Source organism: Callorhinus ursinus, unplaced genomic scaffold (assembly GCF_003265705.2).
Source record: "Callorhinus ursinus isolate GAN/ISIS: 27379988/994484 unplaced genomic scaffold, GSC_fseal_2.0 scaffold53, whole genome shotgun sequence".
NCBI classification, from domain to species: domain Eukaryota; kingdom Metazoa; phylum Chordata; class Mammalia; order Carnivora; family Otariidae; genus Callorhinus; species Callorhinus ursinus.
The window spans coordinates 3165323-3185731 of record NW_027397115.1 but is presented as its reverse complement, the minus strand read 5'-3'; the positions used below and the strand labels follow the sequence as shown (position 1 = coordinate 3185731).

General features: G+C 43.2%; 2 protein-coding genes across 5 annotated transcripts in view; both read left to right on the top strand.

Moving 5' to 3' along the window:
* The first annotated feature begins 19 nt into the window (after positions 1–19).
* On the top strand, positions 20–8991 carry CSTF1 (cleavage stimulation factor subunit 1). 3 transcript variants are annotated; one of them, XM_025853283.2, is made up of 6 exons: positions 20–131; positions 2792–2992; positions 4587–4864; positions 5008–5205; positions 6046–6436; positions 8172–8991. In XM_025853283.2, the coding sequence occupies exons 2-6, from the start codon at positions 2824–2826 to the stop codon at positions 8429–8431; spliced, it is 1296 nt and encodes a 431-aa protein (XP_025709068.1). In that variant the 5' UTR covers positions 20–131; positions 2792–2823; the 3' UTR covers positions 8432–8991. The 3 variants fall into 3 exon arrangements, with proteins under 3 accessions (XP_025709068.1, XP_025709069.1, XP_025709067.1); XM_025853284.2 differs by having other exon boundaries at positions 39–172; XM_025853282.2 differs by lacking the exon at positions 20–131 and adding an exon at positions 262–347.
* Positions 8992–16078: 7087 nt separating this feature from the next.
* Positions 16079–20409, top strand: part of CASS4 (Cas scaffold protein family member 4) — a 35059-nt gene continuing 30728 nt past the window's right edge. For both annotated transcript variants that reach the window (XM_025853281.2, XM_025853279.2), the window contains exon 1: positions 16079–16388. In XM_025853281.2, the coding sequence (XP_025709066.1) occupies positions 16353–16388 (36 nt within the window). In that variant the 5' untranslated portion in view covers positions 16079–16352. The remainder of the gene's footprint in view (positions 16389–20409) is intronic.

The following is a 20409-nucleotide window of genomic DNA, read 5'->3' as shown; positions in this document are numbered from 1 at the left end:
GGCCCCGGAAGTGGTGGAGCTAACCGCCCGCCAGACTTTGGCCGATCTAGCGCCCGCGGTGCTCTCCGGGATCCGACATTTGTCGGCGAGACAGCATTTCCTTGGTGCCAATCAACGTTGTCGCGCAAGAGGTAAAGTCGGAGGAGGTTAACGAACCACTCCCAACGCGCCAGTAAGTAAGATGGCGAGAAGGGCGGGAGAGGGTGGGGCCGATCGATAGCGCAGCGCTCGGCGCTTCGCCCTTTGCGCGTGCGCAGTGAACGTGCGCTCAGAGCGATCGATCGGACAGAACTCGCGCCTCCATTTTTCTGGGAGAAAGCGGGAGATCAAGAGAGCCGGACTAGCGGGTACTGGGGGCCTGGGATGCCGGGAGAGCGGCTGGTGCGGTCCGCTGGGGTCTTTGCGGAACCACAGGAAAGATGAGCGAGGCGGGAAGGCCCGATAGTGAGTGGGGTGGCATGAGCCCTGAGTTGCTACGCTGGGCCTGCACACCCTCTTCTCTTCCTCGAAGGCCTCGCTCCCACCCTCACTCCATCCTTAGTTCGCTTCTACCGCGGGATGGTAGCGGAGCTTCGTGAAGGGGGCGTGTGTGTTCTCTCCCTGGTCCCCCCTCCAGTTTCGGGTGCAGACAGTTCCTAGGGCTTGTTCTTCCCGTCCTGGGGCTCGGCCTTCTCACCTGCATATTAGGGGTGGTAATTAGGCACTTACTAGCCCAGCGAGCGAACGTTCTGAGACTTGAGAAGCGGGCCTCGTCCTTTCTTTTCTTTCTTAATCTTTGTATACCCCGCGATGCTCCTGGCATGGGTGCAGAGACGGGAGAGAATAGTGGTTAAGTTCTGGGCTCTGCTGTGGGCAGTCCTGGCGGCCACTTGACGAGTTACTCAGCCACATTTTATTTTCAGTTTCCTAACTTCTTTATGCCGGTTTCATCATCTCTCTTGTGTCCTACTGCTGTATACACAAGCATAGATTTATATACAGTTGCTTCTACGTGTGCTTAAATACTTTGATTTCATTCAGTGAGCTAACGCTTGTAAAGTGCTTAGCACGATGGCTGGCAAGTGCTTAATAAGTGGTAGCTGCTGCTGTTATTAACACCCATCAGTGCAGCACAGTAAAGACTGGAGCTCTGAGGTCAGATAGCTTGGGTAAGGATCCAGGCTCTGTCATTGACAAGCTTTTTGATCCTGGGTAAGTTAACCTCTCTGCACCGCAGGTTGCCTCTAAAATAGGATTAGATGAGTATTAAATGAGGTAATGCATATAAGTTGCTTACACTGTGTTATATACTACACTTATGTCTAATAAATTTTAGCTAGTTTATTACTGAATTTTTTTAAGAATTTTATTTGAGAGCAAGAGAGGGAGCACAAGCAGAGGGAGAAGCAGGCTCCCCGATGAGCGGGGAGCCCTGTGCGGGGCTCAGTCCCAGGATCCCGGGATCATGACCTGAGCTGAAGGCAGACGCTTCATGGACTGAGCCACCCAGGCACCCCTGTCATTAAATTTTTAAGGAGCACTACAGATAGTCATCAGGGACAACACAGTCCTTGAGTTAAACCATCTGTATTTTGTCCTGGTTTCTCCAGGCACTGGTCATAGGTCCTTGGACAAGTTATTTTCCCTTCTCATCTGTAAACAAGATTACAGGGCCTCCCTTACAGGATGGTGTTGAGGACTAAGTAAGAAAAAACATGCTGAACACTCAGTAACTGTTGGCTGTTCTTATGATCAGTAGCTTAAGTTATTCTCCAGGGGGAGTTAGAAAACATGGTTCCCCACTCCTTTGCTGTAAGACACCCCCTTCCAGAATCTTTCCCTATAAAGTACAGCAATCCAGGCAGTACTGGTGTTACTGCTCACTCCTCTCCTTTCTGGTATTCCGCTCTCTCCCCTGTGCTCTTTCAATTTCTTGTCTGCCTGTGACTTCTGTTCCTTATTACTGGCCCCAGATTGCTGTGGCCTTCTGATCGCTGTCCAGATAAACATATACATACGAACATTGATTTTTGGAAGTCAAATTATCCACTCATGTCCACCAATTGGACTTATTTTTTTGCATAGACTAGAAACCATCATCTACCATTTACTTTCTAAGAGAGAACTTAAGCACTTGTGAACCAATCTAAGGGCACAATCCTTTAGATTTTTACCCTTTTTTTTCACGTTTTTATCGTTGTTTTGGCCATATCCTACTTGCCAGTATTTTATTAAGCATCTTTGAATCTTTCCAAAGCATTGTGGCTTTTGTGCCCTTGTGTTTTTATTTACTAGCTAAATAAATTATGTAATTTAGCAAATTTAGTTATCTTAAAATGTGTTTTAAGAATGAACATAGCTGACATCACTAAACATACAGCTCAGCTGGTGGAAACAGTAGTGTCTAGACAGTCAACAATAGCAGCTGTCTTACCTATTGCAAATACCAGTCAGTGTCTTATAACAAAAGAAGCAAGATTCTGGGATAGCAACAGAGAATAAAAATGGCAGGCAGGTAGTTTGACAGAGAAGAAAATTTGATGGAAAGTTCTGTAAATATTCGCTAATATGATTTGAATAATTTCTGTGTGCCACTGTGCTCAATGCTCTGCAAGCACCATCTTATTTAACCTTTGCTGACTTGCTTAACAGCTGAGGAACATGATCTCAAGAGGAAGGAGGTTGATGACCAAAGGTGATGCAACTAGTAGAGCTGGGATTTATGCCCCGCAAGGCTGACCGGTTGGCTGTGTTACTTCTGTGACTCACTAGTGCCTCTGCCCTTCACCATCCCTGTTTTCTCATCTTGCAGCTGGCAAGGAAATTGTCTTCCTCTTCTCCACGATGTACAGAACCAAAGTGGGCTTGAAGGACCGCCAGCAGCTCTACAAGCTGATCATTAGCCAGCTCCTCTATGATGGCTACATCAGCATTGCTAATGGCCTCATTAATGAAATCAAGCCTCAGTCTGTCTGTGCACCCTCGGAGCAGCTCCTGCATCTCATCAAACTAGGTAGCTTTGAACGCAGATTCATTGATTCCATGACAAGGTTCCAGAGGTTTTCATAATCAGAATTTTTCAAGATTATTTTTGTTTAGTTTTAGTGCCTCGTATGTGTCAAGTACAGTGCTCGATACTGAAAGAGTAAGCAAACCCCAGATTATGAAGATTTTGAGCTGGTTCTAGCCTCAGGCTCTGTTTAAGAATTATCTGAAGCGTTCTTTCGTTGTATTATTGACTTCAGACTTCAGCTCAAATGGTATTTCAGAGTCCTCTTCACCTTTTCTAAAATTACCCACTGTCTTCCCCATACCTCCCCAGATACTCTAAAACAACAGTCCCATTTCCTTCATAACAGAATCACTATCTGAAATTTTCTTCATTGTTTCAGGTTGTTTCCCATATAGTCTGTACCTCCCCAGAAAAGACAGCAAGTTCAATAAAGATCAGGATCTTGTTTTGTTCAACAATATATCCTGTGCTTGCCTGGGTTGTAGAAAGCACTCAGTAAAATACAGAATTAGCAACATGTTTATACCCTTTGCCTTAGCAGTGCCAATTTTGAGAATTTGTGTTCAAATTTGAGGAAATAAAATTAATACAACTGAAATACCCAACAATAAGGAATTAGTTGTGAACGTTTTTGTATCCATCACATTGGGTCCAACAACATGTTGTAGATAAACATTACACTGGCCAGATGTTTATTTTGTTTGAGTAAAGAACAAGTTACAAAATATCATATAGTGTGGTTCTATTTTTGTTTTAAGAATTGTAACAACTGTGCATGGAGAAAGGTCCAGAAGAATCATGCCACCATGTTAACAGTAATTATCTCTGGGTGATCTAATAGAAGGTCATTTTTATTTTTGTGTTCATCTGTATTCCTAATTTTTCTTATACTAATAAATATACTGCTTATATGAAATGTGAAGTTATTTTTAAATTTAAAATGCATTTTCTTGAGAAACTTCCATTTATTTAAATATCAACATTCTTTCAATATGTTTCACTAGTGTTAATGCTAACAATGTATCTGACTTAATGAGCCTCAAGGCTGCTACTAACAGATCTCAGCACTAAAAATATTAAAATCCAGAATGGGAAAAAATGGACAGCTTAACTGTAGGACTGCTTTTTTTACATTTCTGTAGTTGTAATTAAAGTAGAAAATTTTGGAGGCAAAAATCGGGGAAGCTGATGTAACCTATTGGAGCCTAACCTTCTATAATCCATATTGCCTATAGTGTTGTCACCGTGCATACACCCAGGTTGATATACATAATTTTGTGAAACGCTAGGTGTCATGCAGCTCCAAGAAAGAGTAAATTGACATTGGATCCAGAATTTTGTTTTGGCTTTTTAAAATAACACTTTCTCGTGCACTTAATTTTTTTTTTATAAAGACTTTACTTATTTATTAGAGAGAGAGCAGGAGCAGGGGCAGGGGCAGAGGGAGAGGGAAAAGCGGGCTCACTGCAGAGCACAGAGCCCAACGCAGGGCTCGACCCCCGGACTCTAGGACCATGATCCAAGCTGAAGGCAGACACTTAACTGACTGAACCACCCAGGCACCCCTCATGCACTTTATTTTTATTCCTTTCAGGAATGGAAAATGATGATACTGCAGTTCAGTATGCAATTGGTCGTTCAGATACAGTTGCCCCGGGCACAGGAATTGACCTGGAGTTTGATGCAGACGTCCAAACTATGTCCCCAGAGGCTTCAGAGTACGAAACATGCTATGTCACATCCCATAAAGGACCGTGTCGCGTAGCCACCTACAGTAGAGATGGGCAGTTAATAGCTACTGGATCTGCTGATGCTTCCATAAAGATACTTGACACAGAAAGAATGTTGGCCAAAAGTGCCATGCCAATAGAGGTAAAATCCCAGTAACATAGGTACTGTTTGCCTGTTCGTTGGGAGAATGAGAGACCAGTTTAGACCGGACCTAACTTAGCATTGTTGGGTATTTTGAGGCAGACGGATTTTAGATTTTGAGCATTGTTTTCTCATTGGTCTAGGTCATGATGAATGAGACCGCACAACAGAACATGGAAAACCACCCAGTGATTCGAACGCTTTACGACCACGTGGATGAAGTCACATGTCTCGCTTTCCACCCGACAGAACAGATCCTTGCCTCTGGTTCAAGGGATTATACTCTTAAATTATTTGATTATTCCAAACCATCTGCAAAAAGAGCCTTCAAATACATTCAGGTTAGGAATGTTTGGAAAGGAGCTTTACATTTTTTTCTTAAAAACAAAGAGCTATTATTGTATGACTATTCTCTTTTTTAAAGTAGTCTCAGTGATCATCGAATAAAACAGGAGGACACAACAAGGACACATGCCGCAGGTGGCTCGGGAATCCAATTTGCATGGACACGTGGTCCACATGCTGCCCTCTGCCCACCTCCTCTGGCCAGTCAGGACTTCTGGCCAGTTTATGCAACAAGGGTTCAGAATCTGTAACACTTTTTAAAGGTTGCAGAACCCTGTTTAAAGACAAAACAAATCAACTTCGCTGAAATGTAACTTAATGGGAATCAAAAAATTATTCAGTTGAAACAATCACATGTTTCCTGGAAAAGTGACATTTGGTACCGCATTTTGAATTTGCAGTTCAGAAATACTAATGTTTTTGGTAGTGGCTTCTACCTTTTAGTAATTTAACTTAGTTTTTTACTCAATATTTGGAGACGTAGGACAAACTGAAGAAGCTGTTCACGTGTACAAGTTGTGTTTATCCTTACTCATTCGTGTGCATGTGTCCCAGCCTGATAATGGTCCATTCTGAGTTCACCCGCTGTTCATTTGCAAATAACGAAGCTTGCTTCTGTGGTTTTTGGAATAAATTAATCTCACCAGTAAATAGTTTTTGAAATCTCTGTTCAAATGATACTTTCTCGTATTCTAGAAAGTTCATTGTTCCTTCTTATACCTGTGTAACGTCTGACCATTGTGTATTCTTTCCATCAACCAAATATTTTCCACATTTCCTCTGGATTTAATTGTTCACTAGTTAGTCACTTAATGTTAATGTCTCTGTCCTAACAGGAAGCTGAAATGCTACGCTCCATCTCTTTTCATCCTTCTGGAGACTTTATACTTGTTGGGACTCAGCATCCTACTCTTCGGCTTTATGATATCAATACATTTCAGTGTTTTGTCTCTTGCAATCCTCAAGATCAACACACCGATGCTATATGCTCCGTGAATTACAATCCTAGTGCCAATATGTATGTAACTGGTAGCAAGGATGGCTGCATCAAGTTATGGGATGGTGTTTCAAATCGATGCATCACAACTTTTGAGAAAGCCCATGATGGTGCTGAAGTTTGTTCTGCCATTTTCTCCAAAAATTCTAAATACATTCTCTCCAGTGGAAAAGACTCTGTAGCTAAACTTTGGGAGATATCAACAGGACGAACACTGGTCAGATACACAGGTATGCGAAAAATTGCTATTAACATTTTTTCTGTAGCATTTTATGGTTTCCAGAGCTCTTAAATCCTCATGAGAGCCACACAATAGATGTATGCGTTGAGCAAGGCAGATGTGATCCCTCTTTTAGATAAGAAACCAAGGCTTAGACGTTAAGTAGTTTAGCCAAGGCTGCAGTTCGTAAGAAGCAGAGCTGGAAATAGAACCATAGTTTCATAACCTTGTTCTTCTCCATATGTTACGACTTCAGCAAGTTCTGATTCCATGCAAGTAACATTTGAGGTTCTGGTGGTCCATTTGTAGACCAGTGGTCTGCCTTTTTCTCTCAAACATAAGAGCAGTCCAGAGAAAAGCCTGAGTTAGTGGATCTCAGTAAATCTGTGCATTAGGGAAAGAAGGCTGAGAGGGAAGATCTTGGCCTATTCCTAAGAGTGCAGGTAGCCCTAATAGTTACTTGGCAGTGAGTGTTGGTAAAATATTGTGTCTCATTCCCTGTTCCTCGGAGCTGAAAATGCTGTTGTTTGGTAGAAGGCCTCCAGGAAACTTCAGCCAGCTTCCTCTGTTGTGAGATGTTTGTGTCATACACTAAAATCACCAGGACCAGAACTCTATAAGAAAACAACGCATTGTAAGGGCTGGGCAGCGGTGGTTACTAGTTAGCCTTTTAGGGAAGAAAATTGAAGGGGTGGAGACTGAGGCATCTGAACCACTAGGGTGCAGCATAACCCCCTCAGAGTGATCTGGTAACCAGAGTTTGCTTCCTGCCATCCATCCGTCGGCCTTCTGACATACACAGTACAACTAACTAGCAAGTCTTGGGAAGAGTCATTTTCATCATAATTCTTGGTGACTTTGTTGAAAAACTTTTGTATGGAGCTCTTTTGAAGAATTTCTTTAATTCTTACTGTTCAAGGACTGTGTGCTTGTTGAAAAAAGAAGATACAAAAGCGATCAAAGTAAAAGTGGGAAAGCCTCCTCCATCTTCAGAAGTAACAACCACCATCTGAGTGTGATGTATCAGGAAGGGTACACGCTAGATTCTCACAAGATTTATTATGTTTGTTTTGTCTTGTGAATATTGGGATATTCATCAAAATATTGACTCTGGATGTAAAACTGTCAGGCAGTTTTTATTTTTTATGCTTCATACAGTATTTTAAACATAAAATCTGTATTTTCATGGTCCTAAAAAAGCCTAAAGCTTCCTTTTGGAGAGCAGATGTTCATTCATCCCAGTAATTCTGTTCTAGGAATTTAATCCTGAGGAAATAATGTGTTCGGTGCAAAGAAGTGGTCACAGTGTTATTTGCAGTCAGATACAAACTAAATGCTTAGCAGGAAAAGAATTAGCTAGTAATAGTGCTTCCTAACAGTGGTGTATTTTGCAGTCAGTAAAAAACATGGAAGAATGAATGTACCCAACAAGAAGTTGATTTAAACTATTACAGAAAAGACATATAGCACCAATTTTGTATTTTTTTAAAGATGTTTTTATGCCTAAAAGTACATCAGAGCGTTCACAGTTAGTTGCCTGAGGTGATGAGCCAGGGGTGATTTTCTTCTGCATATTTTCATGGAGTGTTCCAAATTGCACAATAAATGTGTATTCCTTCCATTTTAAAATGCTGTTTTGCCATTGACGGGATAATTAACCAAAGTACAGCAGTCTGAGGATGGCAAATGTAAACGTGGACAGCTAGCCCTGGCACTCAGACCCTTACCCTCTCTTCTCTTTGCAGGCGCCGGCTTGAGCGGGCGGCAGGTGCACCGGACGCAGGCCGTGTTCAACCACACCGAGGACTACGTACTGCTGCCGGACGAGAGGACCATCAGCCTCTGCTGCTGGGACTCTCGCACGGCCGAGCGCCGGAACCTGCTCTCCCTGGGCCACAACAACATTGTGCGCTGCATCGTGCATTCGCCCACCAACCCTGGCTTCATGACGTGCAGCGATGACTTCCGAGCACGGTTTTGGTACCGGAGATCAACCACGGACTAGCCCCCCTCCAGGATATGGGGTTCTTTTCTTGAGGACTGTGCCCCTCCTGCCCCTGCGTCCCATCACCAGCTCCAGCTCCGGTAGTAAGTCACTGCACCACCTGGCAGTCGTGCTGCCGCCTCTCCATCCTTCTTGGATTTGTACAAAAGAACCTTTTTTTACCTTGATGTAGAATCATGGTGGGAAAAGTTGGAAACGCAGATCTGTGCGGTGGTTCTGCATTCACTGATTATTACAGTGTGATTTTCATCGGTTTTGTAAATACAGGACTTGTCATTTCTCTTGAATCTCTTGATCATTTGAAGAAGGATAGAGTATTAAAGTGCTTTCTAGATCTCAAGTGGATCTGTCCTGAGGAATTTTCATTTGGTGGTTTTGTCAACTTCTGTGCCTGTTCTACAACCTCTTTACATATCTCCTTGCAGAATACATTTGGGCAGATAAGTAGGCATACAGCTCTGAGAATCAAGAGTGTTGTGCCATATTAAAACCATTTTAGAGAATCCCATCAGTTCTATCCTAAAATGACATCATTCTGAAAATAAAGCTTGGATCTCCAACTTTAGTGTTACACCTTTTTCACTTCAATAAAATTAGCGGTCAGTTTTTCCTGAAGACTTGTAGGAGACAGTATGTTTCATCATAGGTCCCACCTTCTCCTTTCATTGCCTGCAATGCTTATCTTCAGTAAATACCTCTCGTAAGATTATTACCAGTTGATGGAAAACCTAATTGAAGATCCATCCAATCTATCTAATCAAAATTAGGTGACCCCGCTGCTGCTCTCCGGTGTTGCTTGTTTCACAGATGATTCATATCGATCAACTTTGTTCTTGTGTAATTTTAAATCTCATTTTTCAGTTCTCTTCAGCATGAATCGTCACTGCTCATCATGGATGCCCACCGCAGCTATGTTCTTGGAAGATTTTTGCAGTTAACCAACTGATAGGGGTTTTCTTTTTCTCAAAACTTTTTAGAAAGTGACACTATTTCTCTGGATTCAGCTCAAGCTAGGTCAGGGAACCCTGACCTCCCCTCTGACAGATAGACTTTGGTTTATATTTATCCCCAAATACAAGTACCTCATGATCTGGGTAGGAGTACCTAGAAATAGAATCTAGGGTCATTTGATAAAAATATTAAATAGATTAAAGTTAAAGTAAGTGTTTTATGTTATAGGAACTTTAAAATCTTCTGAGGTTTACTGCCTAAAAATTCTGCATTCGTCATCCTCAAGGAGCATTTCAACTCTTTGGTCTGTGAAACCATTTTAGGCATACTGAATGTGTGAAATCAGAGTTTCAGTTCAGATTTCCAAAGAGCTATATTTTTTGGTCTATAGTGAGTTTGGATTTATTTTTATTTTGTGTCCTGATTCTCCAGCACTTGAACTTGGCTATCTGTGGCTGCTGCTTTTGTAAGATTAGAAGAAACCTACTGAATAGGAACAAGAATAACCAGTTCCGTAAAAAATTACCACCCAAAACTCCTCACTTCTTTTTCTGTTGTTTCTTTTGCTTTCAGCCCTATGAAACTACCACAGAGATTGAACATTTCTGCGTCCCTCTGCTCCACCACATGCAGTAGAGTGACCCCGTCGCATTCCCCAGTTTAAGTTCCACTGGGTCTTTTTAACTGTTCATGAATTTAAGTAATGATGCCTACTTTTTCCAGTTTCTGGAGTAGTCTCACCAGCGGATCTGTAGTTTCAGGACTCCTACTTACAAGATCAAGATACTTTTGTGTGTTTCCAAAACAGACTTTTTTTTCTTTTAAAAATCACAGTAAGGGACACCTGGGTGGATCAGTGGGTTAAGTGTCTGCCTTCAGCTCAGGTCATGATCCCAGGATCCTGGGATCCAGCCCCGTGTCCGGCTCCCTGCTCCGCGGGGAGTTTGCTTCTACCCTCTCCTCCCCACTCCTGCTCTCTCTCCCTGTCTCTGTTGCTATCTCTGTCTCAAATAAATAAAATCGCTAAAAAAATAAAAATCACATTAATATTTTGAACTGGTATAAATGCCAGGATTATTACATGGGCTTGACATCAGCATGTCATTAACTGTACCACGGAACACCCTGGCTTTCAAACAGTGAATAATAAGTCAGGATAAAAACTTATACCTTCTATGTTATTTTTTAAAGATATGTGATTTCTAAAATAAACTTTTTGTATATAATGATAATTTAAAGCTAGTTCTTTTTTTTTGGACCTTGCTTTGAATGTTTCCATATTTGAACATGTGCTCTCAAGCAGCAATTATGACTTTGGTACTTTTCATACTGTTTCTTTAGTATTTCATTCTAGAAGTCAGATTTTTATAGCCAAATCGCCTTTAGCTATGTACCTTATCCTAAAACTAAAGTATAATTCCATTTCTTTTGATGAGTCAGAGAAAACAACCTTTTACCTTAGACTTTGGTTTCCCTTAGGAAGGGCGATGTTGTGGGATGGGGGAGGCGTCTCAGCTCTGTTACTGACTTGTTTAGTAGTAAAGCAAGCCACTTCTCTGCAGGGCCACAGCTTCTTTATCTGTGATTAAAGAGCTTAATCAAAATCATCCCCAACATGCACTCAATCAGTAAGGCACTTTTTTTTTTTTAACACCGCATGCTAGAAACAGATTTGGGGGAGGGGGAGACTTCTGTTTTTGAATATACAGTGGACCAGGTACTCTGAGAGCCCTTTCATTACACACCTGTATAGAATTTATTTTTATTTTTAATCTCTAAACAGCCGAGCTAGCAAGAAACCCTCAGGGAATTTTTGAGAGGCAAAACAACCAGAAATCACAAATCCAGACAATCAGGAGCTCGGGGGCAGCCAGTTGCACCGAGGACATTTGTCAATCCCCTGGAGCCTAAATGATTTCTGAGCTCTGACCTCACATGGTGGGAGCTTTGGTCCAGACCTAGGAAGAAAGCCCAGAACCCAGAAAGTGCCCCATTCCCTGAAAGGATGAACTTGACAAAAACTCCGCCTCCCGGAGAGAGGATAGCTGCCTGACTGGGTGCTGGCTCAGGTTTGGGGGGAGGGTCTTCTCTGACAATCCCATCTACAAGCTATTAGTCCACATAAGGTGGGAACAAACCACTTGCACTAGCTCTGCGGCTTGGAGAAAAGCGAGCCGAGAATCTAAAGCAAGTCTAAGAGTGTCTGACAGAAGCCAGCACAAATGAAGGAAGAACGCATCTTTACCCCCAGCTCAGAACCGTGGGGTCATAATCTAGTATGTAAGGAAACTGACCCTGTGGCGAGAAGCACTAGAAACTAGACAGGATAGTCAGACTTGAAGACTTGGAATTAATCAGATGCACGAGATGTGAGTGCATAGAATATGAAGAGCTGAAACAGAACCGATGACCAAGAGACTTAAAAAAAGTGACAAAGGGGATTTGAACAACAGAAACCTTTTAGAAAATAGTCGACATTTTTTAAAAGATTTTTTTTAATTTATTTATTTGACGGAGGGAGAAACAGACTCCCCACTGTGCAGAGAGCTGGACACGGGTTCCATCCCAGGACCCTGAGATCATGACCTGAGCTGAAAGCAGACGCTTAACCAACAGAGCCACCCAGGCGCCCCAATGGTTGACACTTCTATCACTTTCATTCCTTAGGTTTCTGGCCTTTTTCTGGAGCTTTTCTGCTTGGCCTTCCGACTCCCTTTGTGGGCGTTCTAGTCTGTGAAGCCTCTTTCCCACTCAGTTTTTGGCCAATTTACTCTTCACAGCCTGGTCGCTCACCTGACAGCAACCCCTTGCCTGTGCCCCCATGTTCCACCCTGGGGTTTTCTCGAGCTTCTCTTAACACTCAGCCCCTCTCCTCCAGCTCTTGGCCTACTTGATGCCCACAGCATTTCTTTTGCATCCTGTTTCTCAAGTCTTGCTTCCTTTTCCCTCTCCACCTTGGCATCAAAATTCAGGCTATTAAACAGAGTCATCACTGACAATTAGAATCCCGGTCCTCCCTGTTTTATCCATGCATTAGGGAATTTAGGTGAATTTGTTGACAATTTATGAAATTCTGCTTTCACCTAAAGAGCTCCATTTGAGTTATCTTCTTGTTAAAAGCTGCCAGATTACTAGATGATTTTAAAGCCATGCAGTCTGACATATCCTGCTAAGCCTTTAATGCTCTGGATGTTCTTCACCTGGTGTCCAGCTTCACTTTAAAAACTCAGGCATTGAGTGACCAGCCTTCGAAGACCACCCCTCAAGGAGCTTGAGAGCTCAAAGTCCACATGAAAACAGTATAAAACATCCCAAAAAACATTTCCATCTACAAAAGCAGTCTACCTTCCTGTGCATTTATTAGGAGCTATAGAAGTGAAGTGGTCAGATACTCCAGGCTGTGAAGAGAAAATTCATCCAAAATACTGTTCTCGGGAGCGTTTGTCAAGAGAAGAGGGGAAAATGTTTATAGCAGCACTGTCCACAATAGCCAAACTGTGGAAAGAGCCAAGATGTCCATCGACAGATGAATGGATAAGAAAAGGTGGTATATATACACAATAGAATATTATGCAGCCATCAAAAGGAATGAGATCTTGCCATTTGCAACGACGTGGATGGAACTGGAGGGTGTTATGCTGAGTGAAATAAGTCAATCAGAGAAAGACATGTATCATATGACCTCACTGATATGAGGAATTCTTAATCTCAGGAAACAAACTGAGGGTTGCTGGAGTGGTGGGGGGTGGGAGGGATGGGGTGGCTGGGTGATAGACATTGGGGAGGGTATGTGCTACGGTGAGCGCTGTGAATTGTACGAGACTGTTGAATCACAGATCAGTACTTCTGAAACAAATAATGCAATATATGTTAAGAAAAAAAGAAGAAGAAGATAGCAGGAGGGGAAGAATGAAGGGGAGTAAGTCGGAGGGGGAGGCGAACCAGGAGAGACGATGGACTCTGAAAAACAAACTGAGGGTTCTAGAGGGGAGGGGGTGGGGGGATGGGTTAGCCTGGTGATGGGTATTAAAGAGGGCACGTTCTGCGTGGAGCACTGGGTGTTATGCACAAACAATCATGGAACACTACATCAAAAACTAATGATGTAATGTATGGTGATTAATATAACAATAAAAAATTATTTAAAAAGAAGAGAAGGGGGAAATTACCTTATTAGAGTCTCAGAGTTGGTTCCCTTGAACTCTAGCTGTTTCAACCTTCAGTCAGCAGGATATTACTAAAGCCACCCAATTTCCAGGAATAGCAAACTCTTGCAATATTTGTGCACGGAAGGACACATTTGCCTAAAGAAGTAAATACAAATGGATTGCAGCAAAATGTCTAAGGGCTTTCATTCAGAAAAATGACAGGGCCAAATAGCAGACTGAGAAGCAAGCCCGGCATTCACAAAATACGACACTAAGTATCCATGTAAGAGTGAGTCTGTTTTCTTTTGGGACCAAATCTATGACTTTTGTGTCTTCATTCTGTTTTTTAAATTTAGGTTGTTTCTCCTAAAGAAGTGAATAAATAAGAACACATGCAAATTACAGCATTCTAACCCGTATCTGGAACTCCAGGGTCGGCCCTTCAGTATTGGGAAGAATCACTGTCAGAGGAGTTTGCCAAGGTGGTGGGGACTGTCCAGACTGGACCTGGCGTGAAGTCTAGCGTTTTTCTGAGAGGCTTGGGTCTGGAGCCTGGGTCTGGATGGCTCAGTCCCATCACTGTGTGACCTTGAACAAGTTTGTCCATCCCTTTTACTTCTTTTCAAATATATGCAAAGGTCCATTACACAATAAAAAAACAATGGTTGCCAGGGGTTGGAGGCCAACAGGGTGATGAGTGACCGCTAATGGGTATGGGTTTCTTCCTAGGGTGATGAAATATTCTCAAATTAGATAGTGCTGATGGTTGCACAACTCTGCATATACTAAAAAAAAAAACACCCCAAACAAAGAAACACTGAATCTGTGCTCTTTAAAAGGATGAATTTTGTGGTATATGAATTCTATCTTGATAAAGCTGTTGTTTTTTTTAAATAAATAAATAAATAAATAATAAATAAAGCTGTTGTTTTTTTTAATTCAATGTCAACAGTACAGGTTAATGAATTTCCATGTAGCCATCCCTCAGACTCCCCAGCTGGCTACTCATAGCTAATCTTTTACATTTACCTCTAGTCTTTGCCCCCTCTCTTGAATTATCTTGAAGCAAATCTCAGATCTTTATCTGTAAATATTTCAGTATGTATGTCTGAGAGATAAGGACTTTTTAAAACAAAATCATGACATAATTACATCTAAATATACATGGAAGCATCAAATTGATGTTAATCGATCCCACCCTGGAAATGTGAACCTCAGGCTGAGCTCAGGCGTGCCTGCATCTTCCTCATCTGAGACACAGGATGACCCACACCCGCCACAACAGAGGCGCAGGTTAGGGCCAGAAGAAAGCAGGAGGGAAGAGGCACACCCCCGAACAATCTGGATTCACATTCAACGACATGGAAATCACCTGCCATCTTGTAGAGGCCTTCGCCTTACAAGTATTACTAGCTCTATGCCTTGCAGGAGTACCGCTTTAATGATTTGTCCTATCTGTAAAAACCAATAGGATAAAATCCTTCTGCTAGTCCAGGCTGTCATTCGTAACACCAGCCCTTAGGACTCATTGCTCTTCCATCTGAGTCTGCTTGGTTACCTTAAATGGAACTTGCTAATTCCATCTCTTTTTTTGCATATTCATGGTGTTGCAGCTGGAAACAAGTTCTGCCTCTATACCCATCTGCCCCTGCTTCTCATATCTCGCCTTCCTCATGAAGCCTTCCCTGAATTACTCCCCATTCTCCCATCTCTCTCGTCCACATGATAACAATTTAAAATATGAATTGTCTCAGCCAGAAATCAGTCAGCTCTTCCCACCAGGAAATCCTTCCTGGTGCTCAGACTTGCGACGGATACCAGCAGACCAGACAGTGAGTGCTATAATGGCAGGAAGGTAGCAACAGGGAGAGACCACCTGTTGGAATGCAACCTGAGCCAGCCTCAGAAGAATGGGTGCCAGTTCGTTTAAATGAAATACAACTGGGAATGTGCCTAACAAGGAGTCTTCTTCCCTGTACGTTCTCTCTGAATGTTTAGTCTGAATTTAGGGAAAGTAAAAAAACCTAGCCAGTAATGCTGAACTGCAATGAGCCAGCGCTGTGGTTTCAAGTTCTGACGATGGGTGATTGAGATTTAACAGATAATTTATTGTACTGAAAAGTGCTCAGCAGAGCCCTGGTACAGAGTCAGCGCTCAGAAAATGTTCATCATGAAGTTTTGTGAGCCAAGACCAGAAGTGGGCATGGGGTCGGAGCAAGGAGCAGTGTGTATTGGAGGAGAGATGCGTCGGGACTAGGTCCTTTAGGGCATTCGCCTTGACTTGTTTCCTCCTGGCTGTTTTAGGAGCAAGTTTAGGAAGCAGGAAGGAAAAGAGACTGACCACGATCACAAATTTGGCCTAGCGGCCTCTAATCAGAAAAATAAGCTTAGTCTGTCTGGTGGAAGTTGTTCACAGTGTTTATGGGGACAGGAATGCGGAGCGTTCATACCCTGAGCTTTCAAAGTAGGAACTTCACCCTATAAAGCGGAAGAGTGTTTTTGTTTTTTTCTTCTTTTGTGGTTTCACATAGCAAACGTGTAACAATCTCTACTTAAAGACCAAGAGAGATGCCAGGCATCGAGGAGTGAGTGTGGCCTGGATTTCTGTCTCCTCTCCATCAGCGCCTTCATTTTACTCTTATCGTGCTTTCCAGGAAGTTTGCCTGCTGGGAGAATCGTTTTGACAATTTCCCGTGTTGTCAGATAGCTCCATAGAATTCAGTTTCTGAGAACCAGCCAGAGGCATGCAGTGACATTGCATAATCCTCCTCTGAAGCCGGAGCTACCAGCCGGAGAGCTCACGGGAGCTGTTCCACACCAAGATGAAGGGGGCAGGCATCATGGATGGTGCGCCCAAGGTGAGTGACGGGGGCTGTTTGGATGGGCAGGGGCAAAACAACCCGTTATGGTTAAGGACAGTGACCGATTTTCGTTCCAAGTTTCTAGTGGAGTCAAAAGGTAAATACTAGTAACATGTAAGTTTGAGATGGAAAAGTTTAACGTAAGTTTAGTGTGGAAAAGATAAAGTGTTGTAAAGCTACTGCCAGTTTGATTCAGAGATGGATGCAAATGACTTCCTTAGCAGAAGCCAGTTTCTGGGGTTCACGACACAACCCATCCATCCCTTTGGGTCCACTAGCTTTCTAACAAACTTCTCGCGCAAGATGCGAGTCTCGGCCTCAGCCCACCTTGACCTCTCTTCTCTCTGGACCCTGAAGACACTTAGTGTCACTCCCAGGCGACCTGGTTGATTCTGTGTTCCTTCCCAAGAGCAGAGTCTAGATCTGGCTTCAGCCTCCCGTGGGCTGAGTCCACAGGCGGCATTCCGCACACCATTTCCCGGGAACTTTTATACTGGCATGTGTGAGTGGGGCTCAAGTCTGTGGCATGAATCAAAAAAGAGTCACTATTTAGAAAGTTGTAATGGTTGCTTTAAAGGAAAAACAGCTGGGGCACAAGGAAAATGAAGCTCAAGGATTTTCTTGCTCTGCCTTTTTAAAATGTGAAGTAGAACAGGAAAAAAATGAAACAGTTACTAAAGGGGAAGCTTCTTTATATGAATTACATATATGTTACTTAGTATTAAAATAATAACAATGGATGTCACCAGTGGAATTTATGTAACCGAGTAATCTATGACAGCCTCTCTTGTATGGATTGCATGTAAATATCTAAGCTACCCTAGAATTTTATACCCAACTATTTTCTTTGAAAAAAATTTAAACCATTGGAAAACTGGGGGGAAAAAAGCAATTCAGTTAATCCCAGCATATCCTTTACCTAGATTCACTGATTTCTGGCACTTTGTCACATTTGTCTGCATCTACTTGTGTATATTTAGACACATGTGTGCGCACACTTTGTTGTTACTGTTGTTAAACCATTTGAAAACAAATTGTAGGCATAATGACATTTCACACCTAAATGACGCTTCACCTCAACATGTGTCTCCTAAAAGCAAGGACATTCTTCTACACAACTCCAATATGATCACAGGCAAGGAAATTTAACGTTGAATTAATAACATCCTTCTAATACTCATTCTACATCACAGCAGTACGAGGGCAAGAACTCACATCTTCAACTCCTAGCCCAGAGGCAATTCAGCTCTTGTTGGGTCCCCTACAAACTGTCAATGCACATATGATATAATATACTTTTTTTTAAAGATTTTATTTTTTATTTTATTTTGTTTTATTTTATTTATTTATTTGACAGAGAGATAGCAAGAGTAGGAACACAAGCAGGGGGAGCGTGGGAGAGGGAGAAGCGGGCATGGGGCTCAATCCCAGGACTCTGGGATCACGACCTGAGCTGAAGGCAGATGCTCAACAGACTGAGCCACCCAGGTGCCCCTATGATATAATATACTTTTTAAAAGGCTTTCTACAAGGGGCGCCTGGGTGGCTCAGTCGTTAAGCGTCTACCTTCAGCTCAGGTCATGATCCCTGGGTCCTGGGATCGAGCCCCACATCTGGCTCCCTGCTCTGCGGGAAGCCTGCTTCTCCCTCTCCCACTCCCCCTGCTTGTGTTCCCTCTCTCGCTGTGTCTCTCTCTGTCAAATAAATAAAATCTAACAAATAAAAATAAATAAAAGGCTTTCTACAAACAGGAGCACTAACTGAACAACGGTTGAGCTTCTCACCTTTTATAATTAACAATACATATTAGAGTTCCATTTATTTTAGCACAGTTGATCTCTTTGATTATTGTTAAATAATTGCTTTTTATTAGATGGTGACACAATGCAGTCAGGGGTCATGCCATGTAAGTGGTTCTCAGCTTTGGTGCATTTGGCTTTGAAGCACCCTCATGTCCATCAGGGGCACCCCGGAACACCTCTCATACCCTGAAGGTGGCCTGTGGACAGTGGGTGGTGACCGGTGACTGAGCATCACACCATCCCCTGGTGCTGCTGGTTGTCACCCAACAGTTCCATGTCAGTAGTCTTCACCTCTGTGCCCAGCAGCCTTTGTGTAGCTGTCTGACTTTCATTAGGTTTTCCCTAAATCTTGTATAAAACCAAGAGAAACTGGAAGATAAATATGATGATATTAGTGATAGGAAATGCTAGGAGCAGTACACTTGCAAGAGGTAGAAGCTCGTCATGTGTGGCAAAGTGGTCTGCCTAACACGTCATTTGTTGGCTTTTACTGAACGGTAGCTGGCTGACTCCATGTTCAACTCCATTCGAGAAATGCTGGAAAGTTAGGTCTAGAAGACAGGGTGAATAAGTGATTTCATTATATGTAAACCCTTGTTTGGGATTTTGGGTAGTTTCAAAAGTGCCTTATTTATGAAAATAGAGTCTGCGTGTACTTTAGTGTTGGAGTCCCATGTGTTACAAATTGTATTCACTTCTGAGTGTACACGTGTGCCTGCACGTGTGTGCCCGTGAGTGCACACCATGAGAGGTGATATTGAAATTGGCATCTTTGGGCACAGGCATCTTTGTCTCGCTAGAATTGAAGGAGAATTACAGAGTCAAAGAAGCATGGTATTTGTTTTCCTTCACTTTCTGAGAATTTCTGAAACTTGGTTCTATTTTTTTTTTTAAGATTTTATTTATTTGACAGAGAGAGACACAGCGAGAGAGGGAACACAAGCAGGGGCAGAGGGAGAGGGAGAAGCAGGCTTCCCGCTGAGCGGGGAGCCCGATGCGGGGCTCGATCCCAGGACCCTGGGATCATGACCTGAGCCGAAGGCAGACGCTTAATGACTAAGCCACCCAGGTGCCCCAACTTGATTCTGTTTTAAACCTACCTTCTCACAGTATTTTCTCTACAACCTGTACTTTCTCTCTTCTGTCAATATGGCCGTATGCTCACTTGGTTTTCTGAAAGGAGTTTTCAAACAAGCGTCTTTCCCTAGTTACTAAAGGGTGGATGTCCAGAGAACTGATCAAAAATAATATTTATGTTTTACACACATTTAAATGTTCTTAGATGTCCTTAACATTTCGGATCCAGCCTCAAATAAAGAGCAAATATCCTTTAGCCCTCTTCCATCCCAATTCTGGGTGGAGTCGTCCTCGGGCCCCTCCAGGAGGGTCACAGTAAAGACATAGAATTAAAATCGCCAACATTCCCAGGGCTGGTCTAGACAGACCCAATGGCAATGCATCCGCCACTTGCCCAGATGGAGCTTGCTTCAGTGCTTCTGGGCAAGAGCACTGGGGATGTCATTAGTGGGTGGAGAGCAATTGCAGGCTCTCCTTGTGCCTTTAGGACCTCTGAGGTGGGAAGCAAGACATTTTAACTCAGTCTTTGTTGAGGAATGGCAAGTGGGAATGTGTACAGAGAACTTACTATGGTGACAAGGCCAGCCTGACCCAGTCCCGCCAGCCGCCCCCCCCCCACCTCACTGCCTCCCCTTCCCCTGCCTTGGGATGTTCCATTTGGGGGCTGGATCCCATGGGGCCTCCCCACAAGCATCTTCCACACTCGCTCGCTTGCTTGCTCGACCCCTTTCTGGACTGCCCCATCCAAGTCACCTCCCCAGCCACACCCTCCCTGGTCATTCTCATCTTCTGCCTCCTCTTCCTTTATCAACATCTGAAATCATCTCTCCCAATTGTTTCTCCCTTTGTTCATCATCTGTCTTCCTTTCTGGAGCGTCAGCTCCACAAGGGACAGAGCTGGGCTTTCCTATTCAGTGTTGCATCTCCAGTGCCTACAGCAGTGCCTGCCCATAGCAGGTGCCCGATAAATGCTTTGAGTGTGTGTGAATCCGTGGGAGGTCACAGAGAGTGCAGATGGAACACTTGCGACATAGCCCCGCCCTGCCCCAAGGTCAGACACAGGACTTCCTAGTTGTCAGACACCTGGGAACCGAAGCCGCCCCTGATTCTAAGGTCCCTAACCCCTCCCTGACCCCAGC